This window comes from Manis pentadactyla, chromosome 1 (genome assembly GCF_030020395.1).
Source record: "Manis pentadactyla isolate mManPen7 chromosome 1, mManPen7.hap1, whole genome shotgun sequence".
Lineage (NCBI taxonomy): Eukaryota > Metazoa > Chordata > Mammalia > Pholidota > Manidae > Manis > Manis pentadactyla.
The window spans coordinates 229,537,528-229,557,047 of NC_080019.1; the positions used below are offsets into that span (position 1 = coordinate 229,537,528).

Here is a 19,520-nt window from a genome sequence, read left to right on the forward strand (position 1 = left end):
TACTCCTATTATGTTAATGTGTGTGTGCAATTTAAGTAGTAGCTTAAAACCTATACATGCTGAAGTTACTCTACAAGAAGATATATCAAAGAAATAATCAATCTTCCCATGTTTTCTTCCGCCTGCTACTTCTATAGCTTTTCTTCTTCCTTCCTAATTACAACCCTTAAATAGAATTCGTGCCTCATATCAAATTTACCGAGTATCATAATTCTTCCAAGTGGTAAAGATACCTCAAGACAAATGCTGGGCATAGAAGCCACAGGGCATAAATATGCAAAGAAGTAAAAAGCTAACTTTTTCAAACAATAAGGCTTCTCTCTCACTTACCAACTTTACATTTCCCTGTATGGCCCCGGAAGATGACTGGTTAGCCAGAGACGGGTAAGATTCCTCAAGGGAGGAACAACCTAAGACAGGCACAGTCGCAGGGGGGCCATCAGGTGAGAAATTGGGGATCAACAGAGGTGAGGCTTAGAACCTCACCCCCCCGTTCTGAGAGAAATCTTCTGCATACGTGGATGTTTTATTGCCCTGGTCTAGCTTGGATTAACACATAGTCTACAGGCACACACCTGATCATCTACATGTGCTCTCTTACAACACTAAACTATGTTTTCTACCTTTATCTTGTATCTACCTACCACTTCAGCATTTTATTAAAAATAATAATAATAAAGAGAGAAATGTGGTATCCACATATAAATCAAGTATAAAAACCAAATGAGTATTCATATTTGAACTGACTGTTTATAGTTCATAATGCATGAGCAAAACCGAAAGTTTCTGTGATGACTGCCCTTGTACTGTTCACTATGTAACTTATTCATTATGTAAGAATTTGTTCTCCATGTAAAAACTTGTTTGTTATGCCTCAGAAGATTGGAGACTGACAAAAATTAGGCTTGGGGTGGAATAATGATTGTGCATTGAGCATTGACTCCCCTATACAGAATTTTATTGTCATTAACAACCATTTGATCAATAAATATGAGAGATGCCCTCACCAAAAAAAAAAAAAAAAAAAAAAATTTAAATTTAAAAAACTCTTGAGTAGGTAAAACAGCCATATCATTCGAAATTTTAAAGGTGCAGAAGGGTACATACACAGTATAAAGTCTCCCGCCTAGCTCCCCTTCAAGGAGGCAGCCAGCACCACCAGTTTCTTGTGCATCTTTCCACAAAGAAAATGCATTTACAATGAAATTAAATTAACATGGGTTTTAGGGGGAAAAAAAAATTGTCTTTGTTGCACAGACTCCTGGTTCAGGGGCACAGCAAGGTCTAAATAATAATCCCCTGGGCTGGACAATCAGGGTTCAGGGAGAGCTTATTTATTTACAAGGCTGAATCTGAATATATTTCCTGAGGAGTTCCAATGAAGAGATGAACTTAAATGTTTTTTTCTCCTACTTCAGACCCAGAGAAGCTATTATCGTCAGAACACCAACTGGCAAAACAGGACAGAGGAAAGTGTCTTTCTCACCCATGAATCTTCTGACCCCACCTTGTTTTTGTTTCTCCTAAAGTTAATTTAATCACATTGCATATTCTTTTAGAGCACACAGAAGAGAAAGATAATTATACTTAATCCTACTCCCCAGGACAGTACTACGTGAGCACAGAGGAGGGCCAGGCCCTGAACGGGGCCTTCTCAGGGGTCCAATGACAACAGACAGGTACTGCTCAATTCCCCACACTGAGCAAACTCAACTCAAAGATTAGGTACTTGCCTGTGAATCAGTGACTATTAACAAGGAGCAGCTCCCTCTCCCCACTCTAGGGGACATTTGGCAATTTCTCGAGACATTTTTGATTGTCACAATGTGTGGGGTGGAAGGAAAGAACGATTCACATCTAGTGGGTAAAGACCAGGATGCTGCTTACCGTCCTATAATGCACAGGGCGGCCCCCATGGCAGAGAACTGTCTGGCCCAAAATGTCAAATGTCGTGACTAAGAAATGCTGCCTAAGATAGATGGCTGGTATTGAGAAAGCAAAGTAAATATTAACTCAGCCAAAAATGGAAAGAAATCCTGATATTTGCAACAACATGGATGGATCTAGGGGGTATTATGCTCAGTGAAATAAGCCAGGAGGAGAAAGACAAATACCATATGATTTCACTTATTTGTGGAGAATAAACACAAAGGAAAACAGAAGGAACAAAACAGCAGTAGACTTATAGACCCTGAGAAGTGACTGGTGGCTACCAAAGGGGAAGGGTTGGGGAAGGTGGAGAGGGGAGGGGGATAAAAGGGCACCAAAATTCTCAATCACAATGTAGGCTGGTCACGGGGATGGTAGTAACATAGGGAGAATACAGCCAATGACTCTGTAACATCCTCCTATGTTGACAGATAGTAGCTATACTAGTGGGAGTGAGGATTTAATAATATGAGTAACTGTTGAACCACTGTGTTGTATACTTGAAACTAATATAAGACAGTATACAATAAAAAATAAAAGAGGAAAGAAAGAAAAGAAAGGAGGGAAGGAGGGAGGGAGGGAGGAAGAAAGGAAGGAAGGAAGGAAGAGAAACCTGGGTTTCTTGGGGTTCCAAAGTCCCCACTCTGTCCATGACCCCATACAACACTGCCGCTGCCCAGGACGCTTTCTTCTGGTCTTCTAGACACAGGGGTTTTTGTAAACACTGTATTTTATATCCAGCTTTTTTTCCCTTCACTCAAATAATAATCATTATGTTAAGTCAGACAGAGAAAGACAAACACTGTATGACCTCACTTACATGTGGAATCAAAACAAAAACCAAAAACTCCAAACCCATAGATACAGAGAACAGAATGGTGGTTGCCAGGGCCAGGGGACGGGGGTGGCAGGGGACAAAATGGGTGGAGGGAGTTAAAAGACACAAGCTTTCAGTTATAAAATAAATAAGTCATGGGATATAATGTACAACACAGTGACTATAATTAATAATACTGTACTGTATACTTGAAAATTGCCGAGAGTGAAAAGTTCTCAAGAAAAAAGTTCTCATCACAAGAAAAAAATTTGTAACTGTATGTGATAATGGATATTAATTAGGTTTCTTGTGATCATTTTGTAATATATACATATATCAAATCATTGTCTTGTATCCCTGAAACTCATATTAGATCAATTATAGCTCAATTTTTAAAAATCACTAAGTTTCAAAGTCAACTTATTTATGGCACAAGCCAAAAATTGATGATTTGCTTTACCTTAAACTGTGGCTTTTCAGAAGTGGTTAGTAAAACATCACTGAATAATCTATAAAGAAGAGAAACAAACAAACAAAAGTCTTTCTTAAACCAGACGTACTCTCTGAACAGGATCAAGAGAATGAGACATCTTTTAACCCACTAGGTCCCCACCACACCCCCCAACCCCAGACCAATCCACTGTTTCGTGCTCTAAGGCATTGCAAGCCACCCAGTGTGACCTCAGAAAACCCCCCAAACCCTACTAACTCTTGGAGACTGGGTCAGTTCTGTCTGTAATGGAGGTTATTTCCCTACTGTGGGACCGCAGGCCTCCACTGGTAGGAAATTAGTGAACACTTGGAAGAAACTTTTGCAAATTATTATTTATTATATTACATTATTTTATTATATTTTATCTATATTTGTTATATTGCAAATCATATATGCAGTAGGTATTTCAAAACAGAATAACTAGTTTTCCTTTTTATTTTTAACCCCAAAGGAAGATAAAATTCATTCTAGAGGGCCATAAAATAAAAATGTGCAAGTAAGTAGAAAGGAATTGTTCTGATGGGTCTAGCAAGAAAAGACTTTTCTTCTAAGAAAAGGGGTGTTTCTTGCACTCTCTTAAAACAAATAGCAGCTTTTAGAGTATATTAAATCTCTCTTCTAAAAGCACACTATTAAAAACAACAGAGGAAGGAATTCTGAAGTGCTCTGGCTGTAACAGAGGGTTTAAATGCATGCTTGGGCAGTGCCCATGTGGCTGTCCAAAGTCTTTCCTTGAAGACACCCCCACTTTTTTTTTTTTTTTACTATAAGAGTAATACATTTTTATTAAGAAAAATGTAGGTATTGAAAATGTAAATGAATAAGAAAATATTACCCAAAACTACAATATTATTATCAGGTTTTATTTTGTATCTTTTTCTGTATGTATTTTAGCCTACTTAAATCTATGTGTGTGCACACACACATATATAATTAACATTTAGTCAAAGCTTATTCTATTTGACTTTCTCAGTTATGTATTCTCTTTAAGAACAATACAGATGGAACATTTAGAATGTGTTAAATTTTTATAATCATAAATAATGTAGAATAAAGTAACTGTACATCTTTTGCATGGAATCTCTGAAGAGGAATTTGGGGGAACAGTTAATTCAAATGTTTATAGTTGTACTACCTATCATCTATCTATCTAAATTATAAGCAATGCATTTACACCAATGTCCATTACCATGAGCAGCCTATGAGAATGTTACTTTCACAGTAAACATGTTAGAATTTTTTTAAGTGTGCAAGACATCCCCCTTTTTAAACAACAGGAAATAACATCACGAGTAGAAGCAACAGGGTAACTTCCCCACAGGCTTCCTGGATGCTCAGGAGGCAGAGACAACTCTCCCCTTCAAGGCCCCAGGCACACTTATTTCCAGGAACACATTTTAACTGAACACAGTTCCTACCTCTCCAAGTTCCCACCTCCCACAGCTCCTCTCAAGCTGAAGCCAAAAGGGTAGAAAGACTTCAGTGAAGAAAACACACTTGGATTCACGTTCACGATGTTAGACTGGGAAGAGAGTGCAAGAGCTTTGGGAGGGGGCTGCAGGGCAAACCACAGCAAATCGCTGCGGATACTGGGAGTTCCCTAACTATAAATGCATTATTTCTAAAAGTCTGGGTGAGAACTGTTTTGTTTCCCCAACTGGATCTACTGTTCCATGTTCACGCTGTTATTAATGATGGTTGGCTTGGAGAGGGTCAGCCAGGGCCAAGTTCAACACTAAAATGTCCCGTCCCCAAGGCAGGGGCAGGGGCTGCTCACTCATCACGGCCTCTGCAGGGCCTAGGACCGTGCCTGGGCTATAGAAGATGCTCCCTAACACATGGAACCCGAACTTATTGCTGCCTCCTCTGGACTCTGGCTGCACGCGCCGCAAGCTGCCCCGTCTTGTTCCTCACACAGGTTGCTGAGCACATCTGTTACACAACCAGTGGTAAACACCAAGCCCTGGGTGTACTGCATAGCACCTGGTGCTCACAAAATCCAGGCCGAATCAATACTGACCATGACATTTAATCAGCACTTCTTAAGTGCCTGGCACCATACTAAGAATCATTCCATTAAATCCTCCCAACAACTCTGCGGCGGGAACCATTGTTATTCCCATTTTACAGGTGAGGAAACTCAGCTTCCAGCAGTCAGGAAAACTTGCCCACCGTCACTCAGGGAAAAGTGGGCCGGGTCCACCCCCAGGTCTGTGGACAGACCCTTAACCACCCTGCTGCCTCTCCAGGGAGGGACAGAAAATGTAAAGGAATGGCCCCAAAGCATTATTTCAACCGCCTTGACTAACTATTCAAACCTAGTTTAAGGGAGAAAGTCTTCTGAGCTCTAAGCCCATAGCACAGTGCCTGGTACATGTGAGGTGTTTAATCAACGTCACCCAGTGAGTAAATGAACAAACCAGAGCATGGGAGGCCACAAACACATCGCCCTCCACCTAGAGGGCAGACGGTCCAAGGCCTGCGACTCATGAACTAGCCCCAGCGGTGGGCTGACTGGTGCTCTGAAACAGGGCTGTAAAGGACAGCCACTTGAGAGGGCCGGCCCGCAGAACTTCTGAGGCGGGGGGCTGCACACTACACGTACTCAAGGCTAACATCAACAGGCAGACACGCGAAGGCGACACTGATCTCAAAGCAGAGCGATCTGAACTAAGGTAGCAGAGCAGTCATGAGGCGAGGTCATGACAGCATGCTGCAAGTGACTGTCAGCAAGCAGGTCCCTCCCACTCTGCAAGGACCGCAACTGGGTCTTTACTACGGTACCGGGCACTTGGGTCAGCGATCTGGTGTGCGACACAGTCAAAAGATTACAACCGAGGCATATGATTGACTTACGGCATTTGTAAGAGCCGGGAGACGGTAGGCATGCCATTTTTACAGGCTTCACAAGACAGCGTAGACTCCAACACGGCCACTTGAAATGAACAGATACACATTTTAGTTCCACAGCACACGCTGGCAAATCCACTGGGTGATGAAAAGTTTGACACCACTTTGCAACAACTCTCTGCAGGCTCATCAGGATGGTGTCAAAACTCTTCACGCACAGACAGATGGCATACGTGGAGAGGGGAATGCTGGCAACATGGAGGTTACCGATGACTCAGAATAAACGGTTCAGAAACCACATGCTGACAGAAAGCTAAATATATGTCAGAGATAATTGGAGGAAGGAGTCAAGGTATCATTCATAAAGTGTTTGCCTCTAAAAAGAGAAGCAAACACTACCCAGACATAAAATTCTGCATGTGAAAGGCATTTTGCTGCTTGTCTGCTTTTAATCAAAACCAGCATACAAAATGCCAACTGTTGCTCTCTCATCACCCAACACCTTGGATGAAATAAACAAAAACAGCCAGATTTTCCTACTCACTGTTCAGTTTCAGCTGTTCAAACTCAACCCAGAGTGGTCCTGGGGCCTGTTCTCTCGAACCACCTCATGTGACACAAACCAGCGCTTGCTGGCCGGCAAGAGCTACCCGCCTCTTCCCTCTGTCCTAGCAGGGGTCCTGAGCTGGCTATGGACAGGACAGGGCTGTACCACCTCCTACATCCCTCTCCTAAAGGGGCTCTCACCTGTCCTCTGGCTCTCCTCAGCCCCTCGGGAATGCTGGGAGAACTCCTGGATCCATTTTGCCGGGAGTCACAGGCCTGTCCACCTGGCTTAGCTCTGGGCCTGTGGGCCTTTAATCTATCAGGTGTCTGGCCCACAGCTGTCTTGCTCCTTGAAGGCCCCCTCCAGCCTTGCTCAGACTCCTGACACTTGCCTGAGTCGGCAAGGTGGGCTTCATGTTGCCTACTCCTGGCTTCTGCTTCTATATCTGCCTCAGTCTGGCCATACTTCTCCGCATCCTCCTGCCTCCAAAACTCTTAATGCATGTACAAAACACCCCCTGAGGGGTTTGTCAGACAGCTTGACAAGTGGATAAGCCAACTGAATTTTCACTGAAGTGCATGTAAGTAAATTACTCAGACTGGGTTACTTTACTTTGGATAAGGATTTCTGACTGTGGAGCTTGGCAACATCCTCTGGGTCTTTCCTGGACTTTGGAAAGGGAGTGAGTAGTTCTGCAGACTACAGGGTCCAGAAGACCCCACCAAACCCCGTACTGACCCACAGCCATAGACGGTGCAGGAGGGAAGGAGTCCACAGGCACCGAGTCTGGCGGTCGTCCATACGTCATTTCATATAGTAAGTGGCCAAAGCAGTGGACGTCCACACTTTCCAGCGACTGTGGAATAAAAGACAGTAGTGGCATGCTCACCCTGCAGTTTGGCTTTATGAATCCCGATGTTCCTGCCCTAGGCATCCCCTGAGAAAGGGCTCGGGGACCACCCCTCTCCTAGCTGGTAGAGAGAGCGCAACTCAAAGGCCTCTATAAAGCTCACCAGGCATTATTCTGACCCAAAGTCCTGCTCCTACCCTCCATGGCATTCCAATCAGTGATCCACGCCCCTCCTGTCCTTTCTACCATTTCAACAGGCCTCTTGGGGGCCTAGCAATGGTCTGTGGGAGAAATAGGGCCGACAAGCAGGGCCTGCCCCAATGATACCTTCCCCACTTGGTGCTTATTTCTTACAGGGGCAGATTTTGGCTCCTGCTATGGGGATAATTTACACCTAGAGATGAACTTGCTGTTTCATTATTTTCAGCCACTTACATTGATTTTCCTGAATTGTGAGAAGTAAGATCGGTAGAAGGAAGGAAGGCCCAATAAGGAATTCTCAAGGTCCAGCAGCCGGCAGGTGTCCCCATCCAGCATCACATTGGAGGCATGAAGATGCCCATAAGGAAATCCCTTGTCATGCAGAAACTTTAGTACCTATTGAAAATAAGCAGAGGTTACACTTTCCCCTGCACCATGTTCAGATATAAGACATCGGTTTTTTTAAGCCAATATATTTTTAAGCAAAACCAGGCTAGACACTGGAGAGAGTCCTAGTGAAAAATGTCACCTCCATCCTTCTCCTTGGAGAAGGGAGGGATGCTGAGCACTTTCCAGCTGGCAGCCCAAGCCAGGCCCCTCATTCCCGAAGAGCACAGAAGCAGCCAAGTCTGCTTGGAGTTAATAGCTTTGATGTCAAGAGGCTCTGCTTTCAGCACTTTCTGATCCCAACAGGCCAGCCTGCTTCAGGGCAAAGTCTTGGTCCTCCTGTGTAGACGTGAAGCTATCATGTCTGCTCCGCCCAGTTCAAGAAGACAGGTGGAGCTGAAGGCACCTCTGCCTTCTCTCCTCAGAGTTCACGTGGCTGTTTATTAACAGAACACATGACAGGCTGCCACAAAAAGAAGCAAACTTTTCAGCCGCCATTTAATAAACAGGGGCTCACCCAGTACAGAGATGCTTGGCTGCAGCCCTGCAAAGACCTGGTGGCCCAGAGCAGTGCTGGCCAAAGCAGATGCCCACGACAATCCAGTGAGGACAGGAAGGAAATAGTACACTTTTCTATTTGTTCTGTTTTTAACCTCATTCTTTCCTAACTCATAATGTACACAATATACGACCAGTAGTAGCTCTATTTTATGCTACTTAAATGTCTATAACATTGTGGTGGGGGGGGGGGTACTCCATGATCCATAAAGCTTGGAGGAAACTGCTCCAGTGAGTAATGTGGGAAGGCTTTTTATGCTATTTACACTTCTGTAAGAGAGCCATATGGTTATGAATGGAACAAAATACAAAATCTTGGCACAAAGATAAGATCAACCAAAAATAACACAAAACCTGGTATCCACACAGTGAAGTTCTTAAAAATCAGACACTCAATTCCAGAAAGCTAACCTTTTGGAATTCTGTAGATCTAAATTACTGCCTCAGTGTCAAATATTTGCTTTTGGGGATAAAATATTACAATGCCATAGGTGTGTAAGTGATCAGACAACTTAAAGTCTTTGGATATTGCCTAAGAACTTTCCCAAAAGAATACTGTAATATTGGGTGCAATTCCAATGAAACTTAACCAAAAATTAAGTACCTCTTACCTCTAATATTTGCCTTCCATATGTTTTTATTTGCTGGAGTTCAAGGCCCTGAATCTTCTTTGGGCTGCAGTACTTCTTTAGGAATGGATCTTTTGGTTTTGCCTTTGGAAAAGAACAAAAAGCACGTAGGAAAGAAGCAGAGGGGTGGAATTCTGCACACGGCCTCCCTGAACAGGCAGGACTCACAGAGGCTGGGGGCTCCAGACAAGGCCAGCCCGCAGGATGTGGGCTTTTAAAATATAAGAGTCTGCCAACAGGCACATGAAAAGATGCTCCACATGCCTAATCATCAGGGAAATGCAAATTAAAAGCACAATGAGATATCACCTCACACCAGTTAGGATGGCCAACATCCAAAAGACAAGCAATAACAAATGCTGGTGAGGATGCAGAGAAAGGGGGGGCCCTCCTACACTGCTGGTGGAAATGTAAATTGGTCCAACCACTGTGGAAAGCAAACGGAGGTTCCTCAAAAAATTAAAAATAGAGATACCATTAGACCCAGTAATTCCACTCCTAGGAATTTAGCCCAAAAAAACAAAATCCCTGATTTGAAAAGATATAAACACCCGTTTACTGCTGTACAGTTTGCAAAAGCCAAGATATGGAAGCAACCCATGTATCCATCAGTAGATGAATGGATAAAGAAGATGTGATACATATACACAATGGAATATTATTCTGCCATAAAAAGAAAAGAAATCCTGCCATTTGCAACATGGATGGATCTAAAGGGTACTATGTTCAGTGAAATAAGCCAGGCAAAGAAAGACAAATACTGAATGATTTAGCTTATTTGTGGAGTATAAAATAAAGCAAAACAGAATGAGCAAAATAGCAGTGGACTCATAGACACTGAGAAGGGACTAGTGGTTACCAAGGGGGAGGGGGATAAGGAGGCACAATGATTCACAATCACAATATAAGTGGTCACAGGGATGGTAGTACGGCATGGAGAATACAGTTAATGATTCCATAACATCTTACTACGCTGGCAGATAGTAACTGCACTAGAGGGAGTGAGGATTTGATAATATGGGTGACTGTTGAACCACTATGTTGTATATTTGAAACCATCATAAGATTGTATATCAATGATACTTTAATAAAAAAATAAAATAAAGTACAAGAGCCTGTATAGTTGATGGAGAGAGGATGACCCAGGTTCTGTCCTTTCTCTAGTCCAGTGAAGATGTACCTGGTGTGGCCTTAGCAGACCCCAAAGTATCATATACTGTCAGAATTCTTCAGTATTGCCTTATTTAAAGAAGTTTTCCCAACTTTATTGAGATAGTTCAGTATTGCTTTGTTAAATGAAAGACACAAACTTTAACACTGTCCTAAGTGAGCAGCCTTGGATGGAATGGACGAAACCATTAAATGTTCACCCTTCCTGTGTATGTGGAGAGGAATGCTCTTTAACCAAACTAAGTAGGTTTTATTGTTAAAATCAGAATAAATTACAAATAAAATAAAAATTAAAATATAATAGTCAGGACCTAGTTTCTGGAAACTTAGGGATCAAATATCAATATGAGGTTCTAAAGGGACTTGAGAACTTCTCTATGACCATGAATTTCTACCACAGATACCTTGTAGATCAGGTCCTTCAAAGTTCCTTTTTCATTAAACATCCTAATTAGCAACGCTGAGGATTCATTAGCTGTGGCGAAGGTAACGCGATAGATATACGGGTGCTGCCAAACAAAAAAGAGATTCACATTTATTTGTATCAGCAACTATGTCCTTTTATATCCAGAATTGGATTCTACAGAGTCAAGTACCAGCTCAGAAGTTGAGCTGCATTTACATATTCCCTGCAAACTGACATTTTCAAGTTATTAGATAATCAGCTAGTACCCATTCCGTAGATGAGAGAAGGCACAGAAACTAGACTGACAAAACAAGTGAATACTGGCATGGCAAGCGCTACACATGAAAGGTCTGCTTTGGTACGCACAGTCTCCTGGTTCAGGCAAAAGTGTGGTGGAAGAGAGGGAAGTCTGAGTTTTTAGAATAGTAGTTGTAATATTCTGCCTCTGTAAATTGGTAAAGAATACAGCCAAATCCTAGAACAGCCAAGTGGGGACCAGAATAAATGTTTCCTTCACAGCTTTGCCTAACTCTGAACATTGCTATCTGGTGCCATGCAGGGACCATTAACAGCCAGAACAGAAGCCAAAGGAGCATCTTTCGGCATCATGGCCCTCTTCCAAAGCAGTGAGCATGAATCTTCCTGTCCTAGAGTGCACTATGAGGATTCAGGGTCCTCCTGGGATAGGGACATTGATGTCAACCAACTGGGGTGGAGAGTAAGACAAATTATTTTAACGGCTGAAAGGAAAGTCCTCATACGACCTGGAGTTTTGGTTACATGAACCAACTGGCTTCAGACAGGTATTACAATGTCCATTAGCTCAAAGAAGTACCATGAACATTTAAACGCATGTGAGCTGAGCTGTGCAAAGATTTGGGGGACAGGGGTTGAGAGGGCTGGGGGATGGAAAGGTGTACCCAGGAAAAGAGTAATTTGCCATGAAGTTTCCTGATCATCACTAACGGTTCCTGTTGATATTTTAACAGCTTTATTGAAATGTAATTCACACACCATTACAATTCACCTATTTAAAGTGTACAATTTAATGGTTTTCAGTATATTCAGAGTTGTACAATTACCATACAAATCTAGTTTTAGAACATTTTCATCACCCCACAAAGAAACCCAATAAATAAAATTAAAATCCTTGAGTCCATAGTGGTATAAATAGATAAAGAAGGGAAATTGGAAGCTCTTCTTCATAACAGAATACCAACTAATAAATATAAGAGGCATGATGGAGTTAGAAAATCTCAAATGCTAAAACAGGCAGGTTTGATAAGGAACAAGATATTCATATAATCTCAAACTAAATTATTTATTAATTCTAAGTTACTTATCTAAAGAAAATAATTAAGGATAGGTACAAATGTTTAGCTAAAATTGTTCACTCTGGCTTTTTAAAAAAAATTAGAACAAAAAACTAGAGATGTTTCAAATATCTAGCAGAAGATTAGTTGGGTAAACCGAGGTATATAGATAATGTTAATTCTATGCAGCCAGTAATAATGATGTTACACTATATTAAGAATGAAAGAAGTTATAGTATACAATGACTCAAAAAATCAGGTTTTAAAACAATACATATATACTTTTTCAAAAATAGTCATTGAATTCTGAAAAGCAACAACTGAACATTTTGGTTCATACTTCTGGTTGGTTGGGATATGGGTAAGTTTTATTATTTTTTTATTTTGCTTATCTGACTTTTCTATAATTAATATGCACCACTTGTCTGTACTATTTTCTTTTTTAAAAAGCACATCCATTAAAAGAATTTTAGAATTGAGTGCTGACAGCCTGTGTCACACAACTAATCAAACTCAAAGACCATGCACAGCCTATTTCTTGGTTAGACAGCACACCTCGTCAAAGGCTTGATTTTGCTAACTTGACAAGACACTGTCTTCAAAAATGAGCTTTCCAACCCAACTGGACAGATGAGCACAACTGTGCTCAATCTATACGTGAGTGACTCATTCAAGGGTCCTACACCCTCACGTAGACCACAGCTAGAGAACATCAACACCCACTCAATATTCTGGCCAGATGAGTCTTTTCCTGAAGACAGAATGTTTTGAAATAGACTGCCGTAGTTGTTTACATTGAAGGCCTTGTTTATAACTGTGTATTGGCATAAATAACACCAGGTACTTCTCAAGGCTGACTAGTTACCTGTGAGAAGAGTAACTCAGACTGCAAAAGTGCTATTTTGCCATTCTTTCATCCAGCTTATCTAAATCCATTAGTTCCATGTTCTCAGGAGAGAAACGGATCTTTCAATTCCACTGATATGAACAAAGCAGCTGACTTCCTCTGCTGCTATTTGCTTAAAACAGAGACTACATTTAAATGACCACATGTACATGTGCTGTGCAGGCGTCATGAGTGCCTCTGAACGGCTTCTCGTTGATGAGAGCAGCCCTGAGCAACTTCAGCCTGATCTGAAATCCTCTCTACCTCTCCGTTCTACTGAGCCTGTGGACTGCTTCCAGCTCTTCTGCCCACAGTCTCCCATGAGAAAACACTGTGGATCGGTCATCAGCACCAAGACAACAGACGGACTCGTACTCACCGAACAGGAAGGCAGAAGTTTGATTAGACACTGAAAATCTTTATCTGACAGATACTTGTCGGGGCCAAGGTCAGCCTGAAAACAGGAGAGGAAACAGCAGGGTGCTCCCTTGGTTATCAGAAGAAAAATTCCTTGTAAGTCTTTCCCCCTTTTTTCATTTGTCCAGAAATAAAGCAAAGGTGAAAACCACCCTGCCTTGCTACTTGAAGGCCTTTCGGGAGTAGCAGCACATAAACATATAAACACCAGGGCTCAACTGTAATCCCATCTAATTCCATTAACAAAAGGTACCAGGAGAACTCCCCAGGTGGGAAACAGAGACGCAGTGCCCAAGGATTCTCTTTACAACAAACTGCCAAACAAGGAGTCCTCCAGAGGGCCCAGGGAACAATTTTAAGCTGTTCCTATTTCTTCCCAAACTACTAGTTGATGAAACAGAATCACAATATAATCAAATGCATAAGCAAAGTGCCTTAAAAGGACTCTCCCTTGATGTGGGACTAAGGAGGCCTTTATGCTGTCACTAGGGAGCGCAACACAATTTCCTAGTTTGTCTTGTTAGTATCTGTTTTCATAAACCCACCCAAAGACGCGGAAATAAAAACCAGCTTACCCAGCTTAACACTAGGCGCTCCTTCGGCTGATTTTTAATCTTCATCAAGAAATATTTCTTCCTTATCCTCCAACCTGTCATAAAAGCAGAGATGTGTATACTGCTACATAATTTTCATGCCTATTAATATAAGTTTCATCAACAAAATAATGAATAAAAATTAAGTTTGGCAGTATTATACATAGCTATGAGGGCACCAGTAAAACAGTCCTTCGGTAATATTGATGGGGGACTGAATTAAAATGAAAACAGCAAACAAAATTCAGTTTACGGAAATGGGTAAACAGCACCTCGGCTTGGATTTAGTGAAAAAGACAGATGAGCAGTGAATGGTAGGTCTGAACTGGTAAGTTATTACCCCCTGAATCCTAGAAGGGCTTAACCAAGACTCATGATACAGTATCAAGTTAAAAAGGATTTTATACTCAAGTAGTCGGGAAGCAGAAATAAAATCACCCACATTTAAGAGCTTTCTTGGGATACATACAGGAAAGCACAACAAAGAATCCGGCTGTCACCTGTCTGTTAACAAGAGCGGGCAGGCCACTTTCTCACCTATGTCTTTCAGCGGTTCCACCACCTCCCACTTGGGTTCCGATCGGAAGAACATGGAAACCTGTTGTAAAGCGATCTCTGCAAAAACAGGTTAGAAACTCAGGAGGCAAACTTATCAGTAGAGTACCATATGCTTGAGACATTATTCTTGCAAATGAAATACTTAGATTCTATGACCTTCTTAAAAAGCATAATAACCAAAAAAGTTATAAAAACAAAAAACCACACATGAATTAAATGCAACATGGGATTCTAGATTGGATCCTGGCACAAAAAAAAGGCATTACTGGAAAAGCTAGTGAAATCTGAATAAAATTTGCATCTGATAGTAAGGTACCAGTGTTAATTTCTTATTTTGATAAATGCACCATGGTTACGTAAGATGTTAACACTAGGGGAAAGGATGTATGGGGTGAGGGGTATATGGGACTCCGTATTATCACTGCCATTTTCCTGTAAATCTAAAATTATTCCAAAGTAAAAAGTTTATGAAAGAAAAACAGTAATTACTAATGATGTGAAAAAAATATATATGTGTGTATATATATATATATTTTTTTTTTTCTTTATTTCTTACACTTGGAAATCTAAAATATGTAAACTAGCTGGTATAAACCAAGAATTCAATATATGCACTAGGGCACAATATAAGCACAAAACTCACAACATGTCCTAAGGTGAGCTTGGAACAGTACTTAAGGTTGCTCCAAATAATATTTACCCCATCTTCATTCCTCGTGGAATAACAGCTTTTGCCAACAAAGAAATGATTAGCCTTAAATATATACTGCAAACAAAAGGCAGTGTTTTAAAAAAACATCTGTGTTCAGCAACAACATGGCTCTATTGTGGAAAATCATCCTACGCCTGTTTACTGGAAAAAAATTCATCCTTTTTGTTATCATGAGAATGTTTCCCTACTTTTAAGACAAAGAGAAGAGGAAGTTCTTTAAAGCTCACTGTTGTAAGACGTTATCAGAATTACCACTTTTTTACATTTCCTGTAAAAGTAACATCTGTAATTTGCAATTTTCCTGTAACACAGCGAGTAAATGAAGCCACTCCGGATCCCTGGAAGCAAAGAGCAATCCTGCAAGTTCATTGTGGAATTTCACCTCTGCCAGAGCATTAATTACACTCCAGGCAGACTTTAGGGCATGAGGGTTTCAGCAGAAATGCTCTCCATGTGCCAAAAATGACCTAGGCTGGAATTACTATGCTGAGAGCTTGGTTGGCAATATCACTGTAATGTATAGTATGAGTTAAGAGATTCAGGAAAGAAAACCGTCTACCAGCTGTTGGTTTACTGACTCCAGTACGTGAAGTGTCCATGCTATTCACACAAAAGAAAATGTGAGCAAATACAAAACTGACTCTATTTACATTTGCTCTAACTACCCCAATGTGACACACCATTTGGAGGGATTGTGTGTGGCCAAAGCATATAAATTTTCATAACAATGAGAACTTTGTTTAATATGTCATTAATCTCCATAATTAATGTTGATAAAAAATGTTTTCAGCATTTCCAAAATAACTCGAACATAAGCAACCTTAAAATAACTCAAAAATAAACAGTTTAAAAAGATATTAAGTGAAAACCATGTCAACTTTGGGGATTATGAAAAATAATTTTCTCTGTGTGGTACAGTATCACTCGAAGATAATATAAAGGGCAGTTGGTTCAAAACTAAGACTCATAATTCCCCACAAGGTCACGTTTGTCAGCATTTATCATAGGCTACTACGTACCATACATTGTTCCAGGAATGGGGGAAATCGCTGAGAACAAATGGGACATGCTAGATTTGTTACTGATGAATTGAGGACTGGGAAATAGCCTTTTTTACCTTAGGGGTCAGGGTATTGCAGAAAGGACATTTCAGTCTTCTGACCATGATTTACTGTCGGGTAAACTGCATGACTACCATGCCCCCAGTATCAATCCCCTTCCTCCTAATATTCAGGCAACATATTTCAATCCTGAACATCTACTCCTCTGCTCAGAAGCCTTTTCTGGTGCCGTATTTCCTACCAAATCAAACCGAGCTTCTAACCAGGGTTCAGCCCAGCTCTGGCTCTAACTTCCCCCCACAGACGAGGCGCTCACACCCTCATGGCTCTGAGCTCTGCCTGCCATGGTCCCTGACACCTGGCCTGCTCCTAGCCCTCAGCATTTGCCATTCCTGCCCATCTGTCCTTAGAGGATCAGCTCCAGTTTCCTGCTCCTCTCACCAGGACTCCCTCCCCACAGAATCCTGGGGCCAAGTCTGTCCCCCTGCAGGACTCAGGATACAGCCTCCGTCTATCCCCCATGAGGGCTCCTCTCTACCACTAGACTGTAAACTGGCTAGATGCCTAGGTCTTGATCCGGGAGAAGCCCATGCCACTTGGAAATGCTCCTTTGTCTTCTGGAGCACTAGCCCTCGCCTCTTGGCCTGGCTAACTTCCACTCACTCCTTGGATCTCTGCGTGGATGTCCCCTCTTCTGGGAAGCCTTCCTCCACCTTCAGATCTGGAAGGTCTGTGCCCCCCTCTCACCTCAGGCTGCTGCCAGTGTTTAACAGCCAGTCTTTACCTGTCCACCTGCCAGCAGAAGTGCCTTCGGGTGGGGGTATGGAACTACTCCTTCCTCGTTGCTGTAGTCATAGCACCTGGCACATAGTAGATGCTCAATAAACATGAAGCAAGAACTAAGGGTTCAACGCAGATTTAATGGATGTGGATGCTCTCACCCATTAGAACATGAAATCCATGAGAAGGAAGGCATCTGCTCTCTATTTCTTTCCACTGACTAACACATGGGGAAACCGCAAGCCCAGTAAATGCTGATGCCCAAGCCCTAGGCGGGAAATGCCTAGTGATGCCTTCAAGTCCATCCCGTGCTTCCCACAGAGCTCAGAATGGACCAGCTGCCCCCGCTGTGTGCAGCCTCTGAGCCCTGTGGGATGGCCACAGGGAACAAACACTAGCTCCTCCAGGCCCGCAACTGGGCTCTGGACCCCCAGTCTCCTGCAGCAGGTGGTCTGCACAGCAGACTGGGTCTCCCATCTCTCCAGAGCAGCCTGCCCTTGTTCTGGGTATAATCTCTCCCTTCGTCCTTTTATCTTGGAGTCCACTACTCTCACCTATTCATGGGATTCTTGGGGTTTTAGGACTTAAAGGGCGCTTCAACACTCCCCCGCCCCACCTCTTGTTTGATGGATCAGGAGCCTGAGATCCACAGGAGGAACTGCTGCTAATGACAATGCTAAGATCAGGATCCAGGCCTCCTGATTTCTGGCCCAAGTAACTTTTGCATGGGCGTAAGAACCCCCTTAGTCTGTGGCAGGTTGAGCTTTGAGGCACGAAGATGGCTATCATGTACTGAGGCTTTTAACTGATAGAAACACCTTGTTAATTAGATTAAAAGATAGGGTGGTGTGTGTGTGTGTGTGTGTGTGTGTGTGTGTGTGTGTGTGAACACTCACAACTGCCCCACAGAATACAAAGGACCTTGTATTTCCTCTTGGTCATCTGGAGAACACCAGGAACAGAAAGGATGGATGAGCAGTCAGTCCCAAGAGGCAGCTGCTGATGTCCTGAGGACCCCTGGTCACCCATACCCTGGGGGTTGGGGAGCCATCACAGTCCCCCTCCAACACAGCACCTTCGGCCTCAGGCAGATCAACAGCTGTGCAAGTGGCCCCGGCGACTTCAGCCACATTTCAACATGGAACTCAAAACCTGCTGAAGTGAAGCTGGGCGGTGACCACAGACCATTTGGAAAATGGTACAAGGTAGAGGCATTACCCTTATGAAAGGGGGATGCGGCCCTGCTTAGAGAAAGGGCAGAAGCTGGAGGTGTGCACAGCGCCCTCGGGAACCACGGGCCATGCCCTGAGTCAGAAAGCCTGGACAAGCGCCCTCGCTTCCGGGACTGGCTCAGTCAAGCTGGCACGGAGCAGGCCACCCGGGCTTCCCTTTCCTGAGGCCGCTGACCCAGCCTAGAGGCAGCACAAGTTCTAACATTTCATCCAAGAGGGGAAATAAACCAGTGTCTCCCTGAAAACAGCATCTACCCCCTATTGTTTCATTACAGGATAGTGTCCTCTAAACAGTGGCAGCTTCTTGAGCATTTGGGGCGTGGTGGGAGTCTCTGGTGGCCTTCTTAAGCCCCTGCCCACAGCTGCTTTGGATTCCTGTCTGCCACGCTGGGGAAGAAGAGAAAGATCAAGGACAACAGCAGTACAGAAGGAAACACAGGGATAGACAACCTTCTGGGGCCGAGTAGCATTTTAAGTGGAAAACATTCAGATGCCATATACTTGTACAATCATACAAATGTGCCACCCTAGGTAAGGCCTTTCCTCTCAGGGCGTGGCCTCTCATCTATAAAATGAGAGAGTCTTGATATGCCTGCTCCAAGATCCATTCTAGCTCTGCCCACTATCTGGGAACAAAGGGAAGCACGGTGATCGAAAGCCCTAAGAGCTGCTATTCTGTAAGAACGCAAGCTGTCCTGGGCCCCAGTCCAGTGAAGCGCCTTTTCTGTGTGAACCAAACACCAAGTGTGGGGAGAATGCAAGTCTTGGAACAACTCAGCATTCAATTTTATAACTTATAGTAAATGTGAATTTGAAATAAACTTTCCCTCCCTTGGTTGCATTTGAGAAAGGCATTTTTCTTACCCTGTAGGCACTTCCATCAGAAGATAGCAGCTACATTCCACAGCAAAATTTCTCAAACTTTAATGTGCGTGCAAATCACCTGGGGACCTTGGTAAAAACAGACCTCAGATCCTAGGTTTGGGATGGGGGCGTGAATGCTGCATTGGTGACAAGGTCCCAGTAACACTAATGCTCTGATCAGATGACCACACTGCAAGTAGCAAGGCCCAAGGGCTGTGTTTTCAAACCCAGCTGCATATTGGCATCTCTTGGAGAGCTTTACAAACT

The 19,520-nt window shown here is 42.8% G+C and overlaps 1 protein-coding gene across 12 annotated transcripts in view; it reads right to left on the bottom strand.

The window, feature by feature from the left end:
* Positions 1-19,520, bottom strand: part of PXK (PX domain containing serine/threonine kinase like) — a 78,868-nt gene that overhangs the window by 30,218 nt on the left and 29,130 nt on the right. For all 12 annotated transcript variants that reach the window (XM_036877934.2, XM_036877933.2, XM_036877941.2 and 9 more), the window contains 9 exons: positions 14,584-14,661; positions 14,029-14,102; positions 13,416-13,490; positions 10,836-10,940; positions 9,244-9,345; positions 7,922-8,083; positions 7,375-7,492; positions 6,096-6,174; positions 3,207-3,255 (listed from right to left, as the gene is read on the bottom strand). In XM_036877934.2, the coding sequence (XP_036733829.2) occupies positions 3,207-3,255; positions 6,096-6,174; positions 7,375-7,492; positions 7,922-8,083; positions 9,244-9,345; positions 10,836-10,940; positions 13,416-13,490; positions 14,029-14,102; positions 14,584-14,661 (842 nt within the window). The remainder of the gene's footprint in view (positions 1-3,206; positions 3,256-6,095; positions 6,175-7,374; positions 7,493-7,921; positions 8,084-9,243; positions 9,346-10,835; positions 10,941-13,415; positions 13,491-14,028; positions 14,103-14,583; positions 14,662-19,520) is intronic.